This window comes from Sparus aurata, unplaced genomic scaffold (assembly GCF_900880675.1).
Source record: "Sparus aurata unplaced genomic scaffold, fSpaAur1.1, whole genome shotgun sequence".
NCBI lineage: Eukaryota > Metazoa > Chordata > Actinopteri > Spariformes > Sparidae > Sparus > Sparus aurata.
This window is the reverse complement of record NW_022045248.1, coordinates 814-20,124: the sequence shown is the minus strand read 5'-3', so window position 1 is coordinate 20,124 and position 19,311 is coordinate 814. Positions and strand designations below refer to the sequence as shown.

General features: G+C 41.1%; 1 protein-coding gene across 2 annotated transcripts; it reads right to left on the bottom strand.

Annotated features, from left to right (window-relative positions):
- Positions 1–354: 354 nt before the first annotated feature.
- men1 (multiple endocrine neoplasia I) lies at positions 355–19,064 on the bottom strand. Of its 2 annotated transcripts, none has more exons than XM_030411099.1 (10): positions 18,840–19,062; positions 16,552–17,024; positions 16,254–16,462; positions 15,296–15,424; positions 13,125–13,165; positions 12,930–13,017; positions 12,690–12,826; positions 3,099–3,237; positions 2,619–2,792; positions 355–1,660 (listed from the first exon to the last, which is right to left on the bottom strand). In XM_030411099.1, exons 2-10 carry the CDS (start codon positions 16,985–16,987, stop codon positions 1,127–1,129), a joined length of 1,887 nt encoding a protein of 628 aa, XP_030266959.1. In that variant the 5' UTR covers positions 16,988–17,024; positions 18,840–19,062; the 3' UTR covers positions 355–1,126. The 2 variants fall into 2 exon arrangements, with proteins under 2 accessions (XP_030266959.1, XP_030266960.1); XM_030411100.1 differs by having other exon boundaries at positions 1,127–1,660; positions 16,552–16,809; positions 18,840–19,064.
- Positions 19,065–19,311: the final 247 nt, after the last annotated feature.

The window sequence follows — 19,311 nt, the reverse complement described above, 5'->3', positions numbered from 1 at the left end:
ATTCACATTTTACTCATTCACTCTGTCTACTGCCACTGGTTAATATCTGCAACTCACTCACTGACATCACTGCCAAACCTGTTGTGTGGCAAACATATTCAGACAGGTTTTCTCAGCTCTACGTTACTTCCGTCGACTGAATGTACAACCCACCAATATACACTAAACCTGTTATGTTTGCCTCTGAGATCATCTACAGAGGTGGACCACTGCTTTCCTGCTTGAACATAGCTTACATCCCACTGCAGTATAAGCTAAAACATCCTTGTCAGATGGAAATCTTTTGCAGTGTACAGTCTCTTATAGTTCAGTCACATCAGTCAACAGTCAACACATCAACAGACACACATCACATACTATTTTCGTCAGGTCTTTATTACTTGCAGATACAAAAACAAGAACAAAAACCACAAGTCATCAAGCAAATAGGATGTAGCAGGGCCACCTAATGTGGCTCTATCTCAACAGTGCATGGTCTTCCTGGTCTTCTCTAATCATTAGAAATAGGCATAGCTCAGCTATTCTCAAAACTAAAGGCCACCTACTTTAGAAAAGAACAAACGCAAAGTAAGGCAACATAGAGCTAGCAAGAAAGAAGCTGTCGATAGAGCAGAAGTGGACAATGTTACACAGTAACTATCCTAAATTAATCACTTCCAAGGCTTCAGTCATGAACAGGTTCCTAATGGTACAAGTTGATATTTACACATGTCTAAGTTGTGTTCTGGTCATCATCGTTACTTTGGCTTCAAACATCCACTTGTACACTAAATCAATGAGAAGTTAATAGTCCGTGTGCAATTGGCTGCCAATTAATACACAAACTAATGATGAGTGAGTGCTTACAATCTATCGAACCAGACAGGTCGCAGAAAATAATTCTTCTGGCTGTAGTTAAATAAAAACAATTAAAATGTTCCCTCCTTCAGTTCAAACTTGATATGTGATGCTTAAATCAAGTGTGCAAGTCAAAAATATTGCTAGGAACTAAGAGGATAGACTGACCTCCAGATGAAAACACTGGGTAAAAGTTTCACAAACAAAAGCAAGGTTAATCAGGTGTCCGTGTTGCTCTTCACAGTATGTTCTACAGAGTCTCTAACACTCCAACAACAATCAATCATGTCTACAGCGACTTGCGTTGCCGCTTCATGAAGGACATGGAGTAATCCCCGGCGGGTGTGCTCTTCTGCCTCTTCATCTGGACTTGTGACTGGGCAGTGAGCTGCAACTTGATGGCGCTGGAGTTCACCTTGGCTGCACACAGCAGCTCCTTCATCCCCTTCATCTTCTCACTCTGAAAGACGACCACAGGACCGGCTGGGGAGGGGGACTCCTGCTGCTGGGATGAGGGTGAAGACACAGGCTCCGGGCTTGGAGACTTGGGTTTTCCTTCAGCGTCTCCGGCCCGCAGGCCCTGAGAGGAGCGGCGGCGGCCCCCTCCCTCCCCTACCTTCTTGGGCTGGGCCACTGCAGCTGCTGCTGCTGCTGGTTGGGTGGAGGGGGAGGTGGGAGCAGCAAGAGGAGGAGAGCTCTGCTCATCCAGCTTGGACTCTCTTCTGGGGCCCCGCCTGCGGCCCTCCCGGGGATCATCACTGGACTGGTCATCATCATCCTGAGACTCTGGCTCTTTGGTGATGATTGACACCTTCTGACGCACCTTTGGAATCAGACCACAAATCCTATTTTAGCTAAAAAAACAAAACAAAAAAAGACTAAAACTATGATGAAAATGTAGCAGTTTTGAAATGATGATGTCTTTGTATCCTAGAGCACCCAGTGCACACCACAATCTGCACTGTTAACTGAGCTTACTAGCTAAAAACAGCTACAGGTAGCAGCAGTTATAAGCATGAATTTGACAAGTGGTCAGTTCTTAAATACTGCAATTTTAAGAATCAAAGGTTTATACATTCTGTGCATTATCATCGAATACCTCACAAATAGCCTAAAACTATGGCGAAAATGTCATCAGCATCACCATTGTTATGTGACGAAGACATGACTATGGCATGCTAAAAATAGATCTTTGATAGTAACCATAATCAAAGGAATGTTTTGTTTTTACATTTACAACACGAGACATAAATAAAATGGTTGTGGTGGGCTACTGGACATTGAAAAAAATGACAGATTGTTTCCATCTAGTCTGTCAAAATATAAACAACACATCTCTCCGCGTCAGTGCATCATGTGTTGCTGCTGTAAATTCCCCTGGTCTGCATGTCAAAGTGTCCTGATGTGCAGGTGCAAGACACTGAACCCCAAATTGCTCCTGATGTGCTGGTCGGTACCTTGCATGGCAGCCACCGCCATCAGTCTAGGAATGTATGCATGAATTACTGTAAGTTTCCCTAAATGTACTAGTGTGATACCTATGGTAGTGTTTGAAAAAAATCTGTAAACATGAAGCTGCTGATAATGCAGAGGCTTTTTTAACTGAAGTTTAAAAAGTGAAATCATTTTGACCGAAGTGTATGACCTATTGTTGACTAGAAGGGATAGAAATGACTAAAATGCCACATCCAATAAGCATTTTCATCAAAAGACTGCCTGCAGACACAGCTTGCATTACCTGTGGTCAAAGCTCCAAGGCAGAGCTATTCTGGGTTTCTCACCTGAGCTTCAAAGCGGCTCAGCGACTGGACCAGGTAGGTGGCCCAGCCCACATGAAGGACTGGCGTGGGACTGCCCTCCTCCCATTTACAGATGCCATCATAGAAGCGCAGCAGGTGGGCGAAGCAGTCTGAGTCCTGGAGTGCTGAGAGGGCTGCTGCCTGCTTTGGATGCTCCTGAAAGATAGAAGGTAGGGTGGGGGTTTTTAAATAAAATTATCCTTTTAATATTTTAGTTAGAGCTGTTGAATGACTGAACTCATTACTTGATTATCAAAAAAAGTTTGTGATTCATTTTCTTTTCATTGACAAATCCATTTGATTGCCTTATGCTGGAACTCTAATCCAGACCGCATGTTAACACTAGGAAGAGGAGTTTTAACATCTCCCCAAAAAAGTAGAAAATTGTACATGAAACAAACTGACGAGATCCTAAAGATTAATCTGCTGCATTGCAGCGTCTTTCTGGCCAGGAAACCTCACCTTATCAGCTCCTTCTTCTCCTCCCTCCCCCAGACTTTCTGCAGCAGCAGCTGTCTCCTTTAGCAGAGTGGGGATAACATCGTTTGCAATGTCGAAGAACTCCTTGTAGATCTCCTCGTCTTCACGGAAATAGTTATAGCTGCAAAAGCAGTTGAGCAGAGGTCTTTAATAATAGTCAGGAGGAAGACAGAACGTAAACATGACTGAAATTGTCATTTCACAAGCACCTCTTTGTATTTCCTTTTAGTCTTCACCTCTGTAGAAGACATCTTTATATTACTTTCAGATTAAGTGGATATTCCAGCGTAAATTTAATCCATGGTCTAACACATCATGACACCAAGTAAGACCCCCCCTCGAGAGATCAAGTTTTCTGACCGCTAGCTTTTGTAGTTTTAGCAACCTCAGAAAAGACTGCATGATAACAATACACTGCAGTCTATTCCTCCAACATGAAACCGCCATCAAAAAGTCACAAATAATGCTCAGAACAACACCTAACTTCAGCAACAGTACAAATAGGGTCCCAGTACATAGTTCGAGGCATCAAACATCTGCTAGCTTTGCCGGATTTCTTTTAAAAAAACAACACAACTCTCCCTCAGCTTGCTCGTTGTGGGGAAGTCCTAACAATTCAATTGCCGAGTGCAGTAGAGTTCCGCAGCTCAAGGATGAAAATGTATGATTATTACTCCATGGAAATGCAATCAAAGTTCATATGTGTCTTGCCTACCAGTTTATAAAAGCTATTATCGAGAGCTGACATGGAAAAGAACGGAATTGAGCATTTCTAAACGCACTCGGTAATCGACTCGTCAGGGCTTCCCCAAAACGCGCAAGTTGCTGCAGGAGAGTGGTGAGTTGTAAAGCTATCTAAAAAGCTAGCAGATATTTGATGCCTCGAACTATGTGCTGGGACCGTATTTGTACTGTTGCTGAAAATTGGTGCTGCTATATATCTTTTGTGGCTGGGAGTGGGTTGTTGATGGTGGTTTCTTGTTGGAGGCATAGACTGCAGTGTATTGTCATCATGCAGTCTTTTCTGAGGTTGCTAAAACTACATAAGATAGTGGTCGGAAAACTTGATCTCTCAAGGGGGGGTCTTACTCTGTGTTAGACCATGGATTAAATTCATGCTGGAATATCCCTTTAAGAGAATGGGTTTGACATTTTTAGGTTTTTCAGGATGGAATGTTGACCTGTAACGTGGATTATTGAGGGCACTGCAATAGTCCAGATATGACTAGAAGTGAACTCTGTGTATTCACAACCGAGGATTTTTTGTATATTATGCAGCCCACACATTGCCTCTTGTCGATGGTGCTGAAAGGACGAGATGGAATTGAAAAACAATGGGGGAGCAGGAAAAGGAAGCTGATAGACGGGGAGGGAATATGTGGTCGAGTGGGTCAGTGGGTATTTTTAGTTGCAGCTCATGAGCAATGTGTTTAAAAGGGGAGGAGAGAGCGTGAGGATGCTGAGACAGACACTTCCTGGGTCAAACACCACACCCTCTCAAACTAACTTGGACTGGGTTTTTATGTGGTGGATGTGTCACCACCACAATGAACAATCTCAAGCAGAGCTCAAACTCTACTGTCACATCCCTTTACTTTCATATTTTAGATAAGATGGTTAATAAATGCTCTTCTTTACCTCTTTGAGGTAGTCACAACTAGGGATGTATATCAATTTTATCGATACCGATACTCCTTATCGGTACCGATACTTATCGATACTCTTGTCGATACTACAACATGTAATTTTGTGTAAAAAAACAAGATGTTAAAAGATTTAACCTTTTTTTTCCATTACCACACACATAATAATAAAGCTTCAACAGAACAGAGCCTATGCAATTACAAATACTCCGGAACAGATAACCAAGACTTTTATATCTGGCGGATGCCGGAGCCCGACGCAGCAGTTCAGCTGAATTTAGCACCAAGCAGGCAGGAAGTCAAGCAGCGTGCGCATAGTGTGAAGCTGAAGGAGTGCGGCGTGTTTGATTGCTATAACAAAGCGAGAAAGTTAGCAGCCCGGCTAACGCTAAAGACTGCGGCACCCTGGCAGCAGCACCCGGTTTTGTTTCTGCAACGTCAAGTCACAGAGTTTTTTGTTAAGTTTGTAGTCATTACAGTTGGGTAGACGTTCAAAAACCATTCATGTCAAAAAACGATAAAATATCATCAAAAAAAAGTTAAAAATAAATACATTTTTAAAAAAGTACCGATAACAGTACCGTTTGTCCAGAATCTTAACGGTACCCTGGTACCAACCCAATACCAAAAAGTACCGGTCCTCGGTATACATCCCTAGTCACAACACAAATGGTTCAACGGTGTGATGTATGTATATGTAGCATACGCTTGAAAAAAATCTGTGCAATGAATTATATTCTGTTTACTACTTGTGGTAGTAGTTTTAGTCTTTCCAGCAATTGAGAAAACCATGACATAATTTAGTTTATATCTTTAGATATAATTGAAGACTGTTTTTTTTTTTTTTTTTTAAATCTATTCTCCCTTTTATACCAGGGAAACAAAGAACTCTTCATTACAGAAAGTTACTGTACTGTTTAAAGTCACACAGCCCTTTAGTACACCATCTTTGAAAGAACGGCAAGTTGATCATTAAAAAAAATGGATGAAACAGCCTTTAATGGAGAACTCTGTAGTTTTGTTGAAGAATGTTAATGAGAAGGGAAAGATGTTCATGGGCTGATTTTTGTCTGTCTAAACAAAATAAATAAACAGTTTTCTTTGTTTTCATGACTGAATAAACTTAACAAAACAAACTGACCTTTAAGGGATAGTTCGGGTTTTTTGAAGTGGGTTCATATAAAGTACATATCTATAGTCGGTCTGTTTCCTACCGTAATTGCCAATGAGCGCAGCCTCAGTTTGGAGAAGTAGAGAGCCGCTCCAGCCCAGATGTTCAGCTTTGTACTGCCGTGAACGGAGTCCAGATGCAAAGCCAATTTTAACCACCTAAAACAAGGCTCACCTTAAAAAATCTATATCAGTTCAAGTGTACGTTATATAGAGAAAATTCACACTGCTTTACATCGCCATCAGACTGCCCTTTCAAAGCCCGTTCAAAGGCTGCAACAGGCCACTGTCTTCGGCAGGGCTGGGGGGGGGGTTACTTATCGTTCATTTATCGTTATCGAGGTGAGTTGCTCAATATATCGTGATACTGATTTGAGGCCATATCGCCCAGCCCTAAGGTGTGTCTTATTCATCCAGTTTATGGTCCCTAAATCAGTTTCCAGCGATTCAGCGCGAGGCTCTGGAGGTGAGCTGACCATCCTCCTGCTGCTAACCCTGGGTGAACCTCAGTAAAGTCAAGCTGGACCCGAGTGAATATCCGCCGAATAGCCAACCTAAAACCAACTTCACCCTGGTTCAATGAGTCGCCTGTCGCAGCCTTAGAATAGGATGACGAGGATTTCAGTCACTCAACTTAAACGGTGACTTGTAGAAGTTATACAAACTAGTGCAGTGCCCGTAACAAAAGTGTATTCCTATAAAAAAGTGGGAGGTTAAGGAGCTTTTTCATGGATGGCCAAATGAGGCTGTGTTTGAAGGTGGGACGTCAGGGATATTTAGGTTTGTTGTGAAATCCGATATTCCAGGGTATAATTGGCTGTTTTGACTATTTTTGATTTTGCCATTATATTTCACCTTAAAAACTATTTACTTGGTGTCATTATTTATAGCACAACCTCACATGTGTGACTGTATAGTTATTTTTTTTATTTTGACAAACTGTATTAACACAATGGACCTAAAATCACAAAAAACCCATAAAATCCGAGTAGAAAAAGTTGGATTTTTTTACTGTGAAAACCACAAATAAACATATTATATTATTTTATATTTATTTCTACACATGAACATCCACAGATTCCGATTCCACTTTGTTGTTTGCGCGTCTCCGGATCTCCTCAGACCCGAACAGACTCGGTCCGGACTCGTTTAATCTCATTAATCCACAACAGTCAGTTTAGATGCACAGAACAGAACGGACCGAACCGCCGGCAAAATCCCGGTCCAGCTTGCGCCGCTGCAAGTATAAATCCGCTTGTTTCTTCAGGTACGTCGTGGGCTTGAGCTCTGCAGTGATCGGCTCTGGTGCGCACGTGGCCACGGTGTGCAGTGATTGGCTCTGGTGCGCACGTGACTGTGGTGGCTCTGGTGGACTATGCTCGGCGGAATTTGTAAAGCATTTATGAAATAATTTATTCACGGTATCATTGCAGTCCAAACAAATGCTTAGATGCACACCACTGAAGCACGCAGCAGCCATGTTGAAAGTCTCGGGTCAGTGTGATCCTTATCCGCAGAGATATTTGACCAACACACACACACACACACACACACACACACACACACACACACACACACACACACAGAGATTCCGTGCATTTATAGATAGATAGCAGTAATGACAATAATAATCAATTTCAAGATAACTTAGGGTGTAGTGCTTTCACTGTGTGCAACTTAAATTCGCCAGTCGCTCGTGATATTAAACCTACAGAAATCATGTCTGCAAAATTTTGCGGTGGTGCTGAAAATCCAGCAGCAGAATGCATATTGGGAAACACTAGCCCCATTCACACTGCCGTTTGCAAGCGGGGATCCTGCGCCAATTCTCCGCACCCTCCTCTGTGTGAACGTTTCAGATGTGGAGAGGGGGGAAATTTCGCTCTGGCGCTGATCTGCCTCTGGAGGTAGTATCAGGGCCGCATTATTGGTGAGCCGTTCCAGTGTGAACGAATAAGCCAGAGGCGCGGAGCAAGGGTGTGTCAGTCTAACTAGTCTGATAACTGCACAGGTCCTTTACTAAACTAAATACAGAGAAATGTCCCACAAAACAACGTTACATGACCAGACAAAAGTAACATAGTAACTGTAACTGTCTTTAGCAACTTATATGAGGAAAAAAATACCACAGCTGTATGTGGAGAAGCATCCGTCCTCCCGAGTCTTCGTCACATTTCTGCCTGAAAAACAGCGTCTGTCACCAGCGAGTGTTTGTGATCAAAATAAATCACCATGACTGTCAGCCCTCCAGACTGAGACTTCAGGGAACTTTCCCCTAGAAAACGGCCTCCGTCCCCGTGAGTGAGGGAGTCAGACAGCGACCTGTTTACTGATGATTATGTAATTTAGCGCAATAAAACGTAACTTATTCACTTTCCAGGATGTTTGGTGGGTCAGTATCTCAATCACTACAAATTATAACAGCATCCATATGATTGTAAACTGTCCGCGGGTTTAGATCAACAGGGGGAACACCTGGGAAACACAGAACACCGTTCGCCACAGCGCCGGCTTTCTGTGTGAATTACACAGCGGTAAGGCGGAGATGTCTCGCTCTGTGTGAATCACCATCGGCGGAAAATTGGCAAACGACCGCTCCGGAGATAATGCGGAGACGCTGTGTAAAAAGGGCTAGTGACACATCAGATAACCTTCTGCAACGATTGCAGGCTCTTTGGTGGAGCTCTGCTTTGAATGAAGTTCCGTCGTGACAAATGAATGGACGACTTTCGGAGTGACATGAAGACATGAATCAGAGGCACAAAATACGTTGACAGCGGTGGCCGGTCATTATGTTTATCAATACCCGAACCGTGCCTTGCACACCCCCCCTCCCCCAAAAAAACAAAAACGAATTTGCATGATGTACGAGAGCCTCATTTTCAGGTCGGACAAGCCGGATTTCCGTATTTATCAGGAAGAGTCACACCCCTGATTAATGAACACAGAAATCTTTTGAATTCTAGATTTTTTATTTCAGCCACTGCCTGCGTTAGTTTGTTTAAATCACTAATAAGATCTATAATACAGATCTATACTGTATGATAAGTATGTATTTATTTTTGAATAATGTTCTGAGTATGATGACATAAATGTACTATAAATGAGATATGTACTGCTTATTTAAAGTGTGATAATATGGATGGGGTTTGTATAGTAAGCATGAGGGAAGTCAGGAAAAATATCTGTGCATTGACTGCCATCTTGTGTTTGTCTGGTGAAGCTACACCAGAGACCGTTGGATGACCACCTTATTTATATGTCCCCAGTTAATTCAATTTAACTTTGATTTTGCAAACATGTGAATCATTTTGTTTTGTGAATAATAACTAAATATTGTCTTATGAATATTCAATAATAAAACATGATGAAAACTAAATCGGAGGTACCCTTTGACAATAAAAACTATTTAAAGTAAACAACCCAAAAATCTCTTTTCGATCTGTTGCACACATGAGTAGCATCTTGCATTTCAGTGATGTTAGGGGCCATCCAAATGGAAACGCTTGTGTGTGTAAATGCCCGTTTTACATCATTTTGGCCTATAGTCCACATGGATCCTGTAAACTCTGTCCCTGTACACTCACTTTTTTGAAACCTGGTCTCAGGGTGGAAAAATCCGAAAACGCTGCACTTGCATTCTCGTGTGGACAGCGAATTTGCATACTTTGCGTATTGATGACGCCACCACCCCACCCCTCAACCTCTAGTCTTCGACTTCTTAACCGCGCAACGTCTCATGACAACAACAACGGCAGACTACATGCTTGTGTCCATGCTGCAGAAGATATTGAGCCTATTAGGGTTACTAGGGCAACATATTATGCTCGTCTGCCACTACGCTGATCAAAAAAGGATTATGGACAACCGAATAGCCATTTTCATATTCTTTTTATGTTCGGTTTCTCCTGCTACTGTCTGTTTGTATATAGTGTGCATGCTCTGTCACTTCTTCTCCGTTTTTGGTGAATCTCAAGCGCCACCTTTAGGCCTGAAATATGAACTACAGCATGTTGATTCGTTTCCAATGGATCCGTTTGGACGCAAACTTCTGCAAAAATTCTTGAAACGCTGCCAAGGAAGACGGGGGGGAAAAAAAGATCATTTTGGTACGTGTGGACATGGCCTTAGTCTTGGCCAGTAATGTCAGAGTTGCTTGTTCTTGGAAGAAACAAGGTTATGGAGGACAAAACCTGACATAAGTATAACTAACTAACTAACTAACTAAATAAATAAATAAATAAATAAATGCTGAAATAAATACACAAATAAATGCTGAAATAAATAAATAAATGTATAAATAAATAACTGTATAAATAAATAAATGCTGAAATAAATGAAATAGTAAATAAATGCTGAAATAAATGTATAAATAAATAAATAAAAGTATAAATAAAAGAATAAATGATTTTTATTTATTTATACATTTCTGTTCACCTACATGAATTTATTTCTGTATTTCTGTATTTCTGTTCACCTACATTTATTTATTTCTGTATTTCTGTTCACCTACATATATTTATTTCTGTATTTCTGTGTCCATATGTAAATGAGGAGGTAGGAGGTCCTAACCTCAGTCAAGAGCATGATTGGTTACAGGAGTGTGCTCGATGAGGGTCTACTACTTCTGCCTTACTAGCAGCGCTGATTCCTGTACACTGTACAGGAATGTTGCTAGCTACCAGCAAGCCCGCTCAGCTAACTGTTAGCTGCAGTTGTTGACATTTGTTCATGTAGCTCTGGTTTAGTTATGAATTTGACTGGCGTTCATTTTAACTTGCGAGGGTCCCAGGTGTGCTGGTGGTGTGGTTTGAGAATCCCGTCTGGAGAGAGAGGGATCCTCAGCTCGGCCATGTCCACTAACCAGGAAAAACATTCTGCTCATCGCTCCAAGTCATGTATATGTGTATTCTAGACGAGCGCTACAGAGCACAAATCGTCCAAAAGTTTATGTTGTCGGTCTCATATCTCTGTCGTGAATGTCTGTACTCTCAAATAACTCATGGGTGGAACAGGCTGTGGCATTTGTTCACGCCGAGCGGCTCGAGAGCGGAGTGGAGACCCCTTTTAGCTCTTATGTTAGCTGTTAGCTGCTCGCTTGTGAAACCGGTTACCATTGGGCATTTTTCATTCCGCACTGTTCAAATGGTCGCTTAAAGCCATCGTTCCGAGCCGCATGCATCATTATTAAGCTGACGCTAAGTCAGTGTGAAAACTGTACACTGTCATACAGCCTGCTGGTCAAACAGTCTGCAGAGTACGTTGACATCCAGCAAGAGCTCAGCGTGAGGTCAATCAGCTGTGGCAAATCGTGAGACGTCCAGATCAACCTGTGATACAAACACCAGTAGCAACAATGGTTCATAGGAAAGCCCAGACATGTATCTCACTCTCGGTGGTAACATGTGTCAACAGTTAACCTGGACGCTACGCTCTTAGCGCTACAGCGAGCAGCTAAAAGCTAACAGCTAACTGCTAACAGCGGTGTCCACGCCGCTCTCGAGCCGCTCGGCGTGAACAAATGCTTAATACTGTTCCACACATGAGTTGTTTGAGAGTACAGAGATTCACGACAAAGATATGAGACCGACAACATGCACTTTTGGACGATTTGTGCTCTGTAGCGCTCGTCTAGCAGTGGTTTGCAAGTCGCAGCCCCGGCTTCTCCATGTGGATAGAAGTGTTCAAGCCACGTCAAAACGAATACACATATACATGACTTGGAGCGATGAGCAGAATGTTTTTCCTGGTTAGCAGACATGGCTCTCCAGACAGGATTCTCAAACCACACCACCAGCACATCTGGGCTACTCGCAAGTTAAAATGAACGCCAGTTAACCTGTCACACTGGTCGAGGCCATTAAGCTAACTGGAGCTGTTTTACAACGATCAGGAATCGTTTGCTTTTGTCTGGCTCTCCGATTTGACCAATCATGCTCTTGACTAAGGTTAGGACCTCCTACCTCCTCATTTACATATGGACACAGAAATACAGAAATAAATATATGTAGGTGAACAGAAATACAGAAATACAGAAATAAATAAATGTAGGTGAACAGAAATACAGAAATAAATTAAAAGCATTTATTCTTCTATTTATACTTTTATTTATTTATTTCAGCATTTATTTATTTCAGCATTTATTTATTTATACATTTATTTATTTATTTCAGCATTTATTTATGTATTTATTTATTTATGCATTTATTTATTTGTTTATACTTATGTCAGGTTTGGTCCTCCATACAAGGTTACAAATTTATGTAATAAATTCATCTACATTTCTACTCAAATGAACCAGGGCCGAAACAAAACAGCTAGGAAAAACGACAAACACACAGAGGCAGGACGCCAACCTTTAGAAAGAGGTAAGTTAATGTGAAGCGTGTAGTCTGTTTTCTTTGGGTTTGAATATGTTGGCTGGAAGAAACCAAACCATATATCACGATGGTAAACTGAGATTGATATTGCAGTTTTTTCAAATATTTCACATTAATCAACTATTAAAATAACTGTGTCAATATTAATTGGCTTACTGCTGATGTAGCTTTCTCTTTGTTATCCAGGATTAAGCATGAAGCTTTGGGGTTGATTACTTTCATTGTCCACTCTTCTTTGAATATTGTGTACTCATCTTCCCAGATTAAAAAAGCGACCATGTATTTACATTGCATAAAAAATAAATAAAAATAACCATAGCCTTGCATGAAAGTCATTCATTGTAAACTTTAACATGCTTCACCATAGTGTGTTAACTCACTCCTGCATGACTTGAGCTGCCTCGGCCCAGGCCTTCAGAGCATCCCGCACATTCCTGTGTCTGTAGTGTAAACCAGCCAGGTACATGTAGGGGTAGATGTGCTCATTGTTGTAGTGCCTCTGAGCAGAAGTGACAGCCTGAAAGGAAGAAAGAAAGTAAGAAAGAAAGAAAGAAAGAAAGAAAGATTAAATGAGACAACATTCTTCAACTCCTGCCAGTCTTAGTGCTGTGTGAGCTTACCTTGCGGTGGATTTTCAGTGGGTCTTCCTTGCCTAGGATTGGATCCTGGTCTTCAAGGTCTGCCAGAGTGCCCATGGCCATTGGATACCTGTTGGATGTGCAATTTAGAAAAGTTTATACACTCTCTGGACAGGCAGTGTATACAAACTATTGGAGTCTTCATTCCTCACAAACTTCACCTACACAAACTCTCACCTGTCCAGGTCACCTCGGTCATACAGCAACCAGAGAAGTTTCTGTTTAATCAGGGAGAGAAGGAAGAGAAACACAGGCAGATCATGACAACGCGTCTACGGAAGACTGAATGTTGGTGACTTTCAAGAGCTGTCTAATATACCATTGGACTTATCACATATATAATACACCCCATCCCACATAAATCTTGCTAACAAGCCAAGACTTTATTAGTGATGTTCAAAGCTTTCAAATCTTACTCTTAGTTCCTAATAGTGGCCCGTGAGGCCAGGCCTTAAGCCTGTCAAGTCACAAAGGATTATTCTTAAATTCCCTCTGGTTACACTTTATAATAACCATCAATAATAAATGGAAAATTTGCAGTTGGCTGCTTGCACAAACACACTGTTTTAACTACCTTTTTATTCATTTTGAGTCATACACGCTACAGTGCTGTGTTGTAAGGTGTCTGCTGATGTTGCATAACTTTTGGTGTGAGATGTGGAGCATGTTAAGATGCTTAAAACACAGTGTAAAGTTCTGACCCCATGCTGCTAGCTGTCAATGCTAAATCTCCGTTCATGGAGCTCTGTAATGGTTGGACCAACTGTGTTCGCGTCTTCGGTACTGGCAAGTCAAGGGTAGCTTGAGCAATGAAGCTGCATGTTTAAATCGACCGAAGTTCTCCTTTAAATGATCTCATTGTTATTTCACTGTAAACAAAGAAATGTTTTATAAACCGTTTATCAAGCAAATGATTATAGTGAAGTCGCAACTGATGTTTATAATACATTGCAAATGCACAGTTTATCTATTTTAAAAAATGTGGATGTCATAAAGTTGGAAATTATGATTATTAACATTCACAATTGCCTAAATGGTTTATAAAGTTTTTCATTGTTAACGGTCAAATAACTATTATCAAAAGAGCAATCAACTATACATTTACCATTTACCAATGCTGGTTATTATAAAATGTTACCTTCCTTGTTGTTAAATTGATCATTTTTGGTCATTGTCATGTTTACCTGTTGTCTGCCAATAATCAGTGAAATGTACATTTTGACAGACAATTCCCAACAGAGCCGTGTCACACTGCTGAGAACATACTGCTGATAGGCCAGGTCCAATAAAAAGCAAGAACAGGCCAGTAAGTTTAGATTAAATTATCCAGCTGTCAGAGTGGGCCAGTGCTCGACTTCGTTTTGAAAAAAAAAGGAGGTTAATTTCGCAGATATTGTTTTGAGCATCACATTGCTACGTCTTCTCTACTTTCATTGTATTTTGTCTTGAGTATAAAGTCTGATAGTGTGGATGGATCTTTAAAAGGTAAAGATAAAGCTCCGTAATAACCATGACAAGAGAAGATGTAGTCAAGTAGAAAGTACAATATTGACCTCTGAGATCTAGCAAGGAAGAAGATAGTTGCATATGATTGAATCCCCGGACCCATCAAAGGTGTTTTTTTCAACCATAGTTTTCATTTAATTGACTTGAAGAAAAAGTCAGATCTGCTGCTCAGTGTCACACTCTCATGCAGTGAACCAACTAAGGAGCACAAAAAGGCCAGCCACGGCAGAGAGAGGAAGTGGGGGAAAACGGTAAGTAGAGTCAGAATATTTTCACATCCGCCTCTGTGGCCTACTCAGTTGGTGAGTGATAGTGTTTTAATTGGTTTTGGTCAGCGTTTTGTTGCTTCTTTAGCTAATGACAACGAATCCAGGACAGTTTGTGACATAAACTGCCTTCCATTGACCCAAAGGGTATATAATCCAGCTATTTCCTTGTATAGAAGTGACTTCAAGTAATTTCATGTAAGCTGTACCGCATGTTCCCAACATTTCTCTAGAAAACTACTATTATTATTACTATCATCATCATCATCAAGAAGAAAAAGAAACACTATTGAAACTCAGATGTGCAAAATGCAGCCCTAGATTTATGAGGAAAAACACATTTTCTGAGCACCATACTGCATGAAAAAAGACAAAAACATTCGAAGAATTTCTAAAGAAAAACTGTTTATCTGTGAGAAAATCTGTTGGTTCCGTTTTAGACTGGCTCTCTGACATTTAGGTCACCACTTCCTCCAACATCTACTGTGAAGCTGGAAATTAGAGTGTGTTTCAGGAGATTAAACTAACAGATAAAATAACAACAACCCACTGCAAACATCAAGTGTCAGTGCTCACCTGTTGCAGCTGCAGGAGCTCAGAGCTGTCAGTATGAAGGTCCAGCGATGGGTTGATGGCACAAACCATGAAGGCCACCTCCATGTTTCTGTCACATTTCATGTATGAGCCCTTCAGATAAAGCCAGCTCTGAAGAAAACACAAAAGAACTGTTTAACACAGTGTGAGTGTTGAAATCACGGTAAATAAAAAACAAATATTAGACATCATTAGTCTGTCTGCCAGATCCAATAATCAGTGGTTTTCTGATGATCAGAATCAGTTGTTTTTATCATCAGATCAAATAAACTACAATAAACTTTGGCTGGTAACTAAAGTTATCAAATAAGTGTAGGGGAAAAACTACAATATGTGCCTCCAATATGTAGTCTGTCAACAGAAACACTCACGTACAGTACAAGCACCTATAAATTCTACTCAAGTTCAGTACGTAAGTACATGTATTTAGTTACATTCCATCTTAGTTTAGGTGTAAAACCAGTCACCATATCAACAATAGTTCTAAGCTTTGATTACATCTCATTCAGGGTGCTTTCACATCTGTAGTTAGGAGAACTTTGTCCAGAAAAAGATCTACTTTAGATCTTGAATTTGTCATGTCAACACTGACCTACTGAAGGCAAAACAAGAGGTTTGAACATGAAGTCATATTGGACTGACAAATGACTCATTCGACAGTCTCTGACAGTCTTATATAATCCTGCATCATCAGTGCTACATGGACCCCCGAGGGGATATTAAAGTCCTGTTACTGAGTGCAGGTCAGGCTGCACATTATAGAACCTGATGTGTTTGCTGATGTTCCCTGGGTTCACAAAGAGCTCACCAAGAATAACGGGCACACTCATACATCTTTAGTTGCTTTATTGTGTTGACAATTGGATCTGCATAAGGTATTGTGTTAAGTGATTAGAGAACCTTTTAATCATCATTTCAGTTAACTGGAGATGAACCTCACCTTCTCACTGACTCCTGCTGAAACAGTTTGTCCTCGACGGTCCTCGTTACCCTTTCCATGCCAGGTGACCTCAGCCGTCTCTTCACCGTTTTTGCCAAAAATCACCCAGGCGTGGTCCTCAGATAGTGCAAGGTGGACATCCTTAAGACCCAGAACCTGACAGGCTGCTACCACAGCAAACGCCACACCAGAGCTATCCAGTTTTGTACCTGGTTAAAATTGAACAAAGAGTTTTTTACCAACTTGACTTAAAATATCATTATAATAACACATTATATTGGAATATGTGTAATTGTACCAGTGATGAGACTGAAGAGGGACTGGATGTGCGCCCGGTCCTTGAAGTAAGAGCGGCTTAGACTGTTCCAGATCACATCTGACACTTTCTTCACCAGCTCCCTGCTGGAACCTGCAGAAGTCCTCCGGTACTGGGACAGGTCCACTGCGCCACGGATCTGGGCTGTGAAGCGCTCGTACAGTGCAGAAATCATACCCAGCTCCACTGTAGGGAAGCAGGAATTGGGACAGTCTGGCTCCAGTGGCTCAAACCGGACACCTGGAACATTTATCGGAATGACCCGGTTCACAGCTAGGAAGTGCTCGACAAATCCCAGGACCAGGGAGAGAAGGGCTAGGTCAGGCTCAGACTTGTGAAGCTCAGCATCAAAGAGCTGAACCACCCCATCGATCCCCCGCAGGGGAAAGTGCTTCTTCTGGGATGAGTGCAAACCCATGATGTCCACTGTCAGTAAACTCAGATGCTCTCCTCACCTGCAGTACCGAATGTTACAGACAGACCAGTCAGTTCAACCCCACAGCAATATCAAACTGGTGCCGTACAAAGTAGGATTCTGTACTTACTTACTTATACTATCCAGCAGCAAGTTGACTGCCCTCCTCCTCCAGAGGTAAATTAACTTAAATGCTGTTGTTCTTAACACATTACACAGCCCTTATTATAATAATATTTTAACAAAAACCTAAAATCTTACTACCTCTTTGTTGTGTCAGTTTTTCCCTGTGGTATCACACATGGTTTTGAATATTGATATTTTTCAAGGTATTGCATTTTGGATATTAATGATTAATAGCTGATCAGTGAATTGCTAAGAATCTTAAACAATTAAAAATGCATTAGCCAACAATTTGAGATTAGAGAGAACAAATATGTAAAAAAGTATGTAAAAAATTATAAATATTTGATTATATAATATAAAATACAAAATAATTGGATGAGAAGACATATTTAATGAGAATACATGTAGTTTGTGATTTAAAAGTACAAAAAGACATTCCTTACAAAATGATACTATCAAATTTTAGGTATTCAGTAGCCTTAATATTGATTAAATTGTGTTTGGCCAGTTGTTGACAAGCAACAAACTGAGCTCTGCTGCTAACGTGAAGTCATTTTTTGTGTTTAATTTTTGTTAGAATTCAAGTAAGTTAGTAATAACTTTATGTGCTCTTGTAACACCTAAAGCAGCCCACACTGATTTCACTTGGATGTATGCACAGTACTTACAGGAATTACTTACCCCTTAACAACACCCATTACAATAAGTTAACATTTCCTTCATGGCGATATGGCTGAATAGTTTCCTGGCTACATAATATTTACCACAGAACCATTTAAGAAGGCAGAAAAATGTGTGTCACATATGTGTAAAAAATCATCAGTTTTATGTTATGCTTCATTCAGCTTATTCTTTAAGGTAATAAATCCGCAGGTGTTACGCTGTTTGCTTACAAGTAACACTAGTGTGTCCTTTCCTGACAAGAAGAGCAGCATTTCTTACCATATATTTTAACGAGCTTGGTATAAACTCTCCCGACAAAACGTATCCACATTAATAAAACATTTGTAAAGAATCTCTTAAATGATAATTTATAATATTACTATAACGTTAACTGCAAGCTACACAAATAAAACGTATACCCAGACAGTGACCCACAGCAGAAGAGCTTGAGTCGTTGCATAATGCTGCTTGTTACATGGATGCCGCTTTCAGGGCTATATGGCGCTTTGGTGGGCGGGGCACTCCCACCGCTACATACGTACATTCAATACAAACCTGCAACAAGAAGCGACGAGGTTTGTGATTCTCATCAATACGTCGAAATGTCTGCACAATATCACAAATGCTTAGAGTCTTTCGGTACACACAGAAATACTTTGTTAGATGAATCAACTTGCTAGCCTGGCTGGCTGCTGTAGGCTAACTAGCTAACTTTCCGAAGTTAAGTTAACGTTAGCTACCCATTTGTACTTGCTAACGATTCTTTATTTGCTGAATGGATGCCGAGTTTTTTGAATTGCCTAATGAGGTGGAGTACAGACATATCCTAAACCAGAAAGTGACCCACATTGTGACTCGCAGCTTGGGAGCAGCCGGCTGAATTAAAGCTTTTCAGAGAAATAGCTAACAAGCTAACAAGCTGCTAGTTTGCTAAACTCACCACTTTTGGACAACGCTTATCCCCCTACGACTCTCCCGCAATATACCGCAGCATTATACCTCAACGCTGGTTCACTCTACGCTCGTATAAACGTAGAACTCGGCCAATGTGCAAGAGATTACTTACCCGTTTTCTCACAGCCTCAGCCACATGTTTTTGTTTGTGTCCCCCTTCTTTTGCCGCGCAGTTCAGTCTTCCCGAAAATCACTTGGAGTGTGTTACCAGCATCTGTGTTTGCGCGTCAGAGCAGATCTCATAACGGTAATAGAGTGCTGTCAAGCGCAGTTTAGCTCCGTTCGGCCCATCCCAACGGTTAGAGATCTTAACCGCTGCGCACACGGTTTCCTCTCATGTATGCTGGGAAATGTAGTTCAACATATGTTATTCGTAACCACCCCAGCAGAGGGCGGTATGCTGCCATTGCGTAATTTTGCCACAAAATGGAACAAAGGTGACCATTACATAATGGAAAACAGGCTATAAAACCACTAGATTTGTAATTGTATGAAATTGCACTGGAGCTGTGAAGTGACGGCATCTTTAATTCATTGCTCAAAACAATCTGAGCAATGTTGCTGTGGCAGGCTTTGTTACAAAC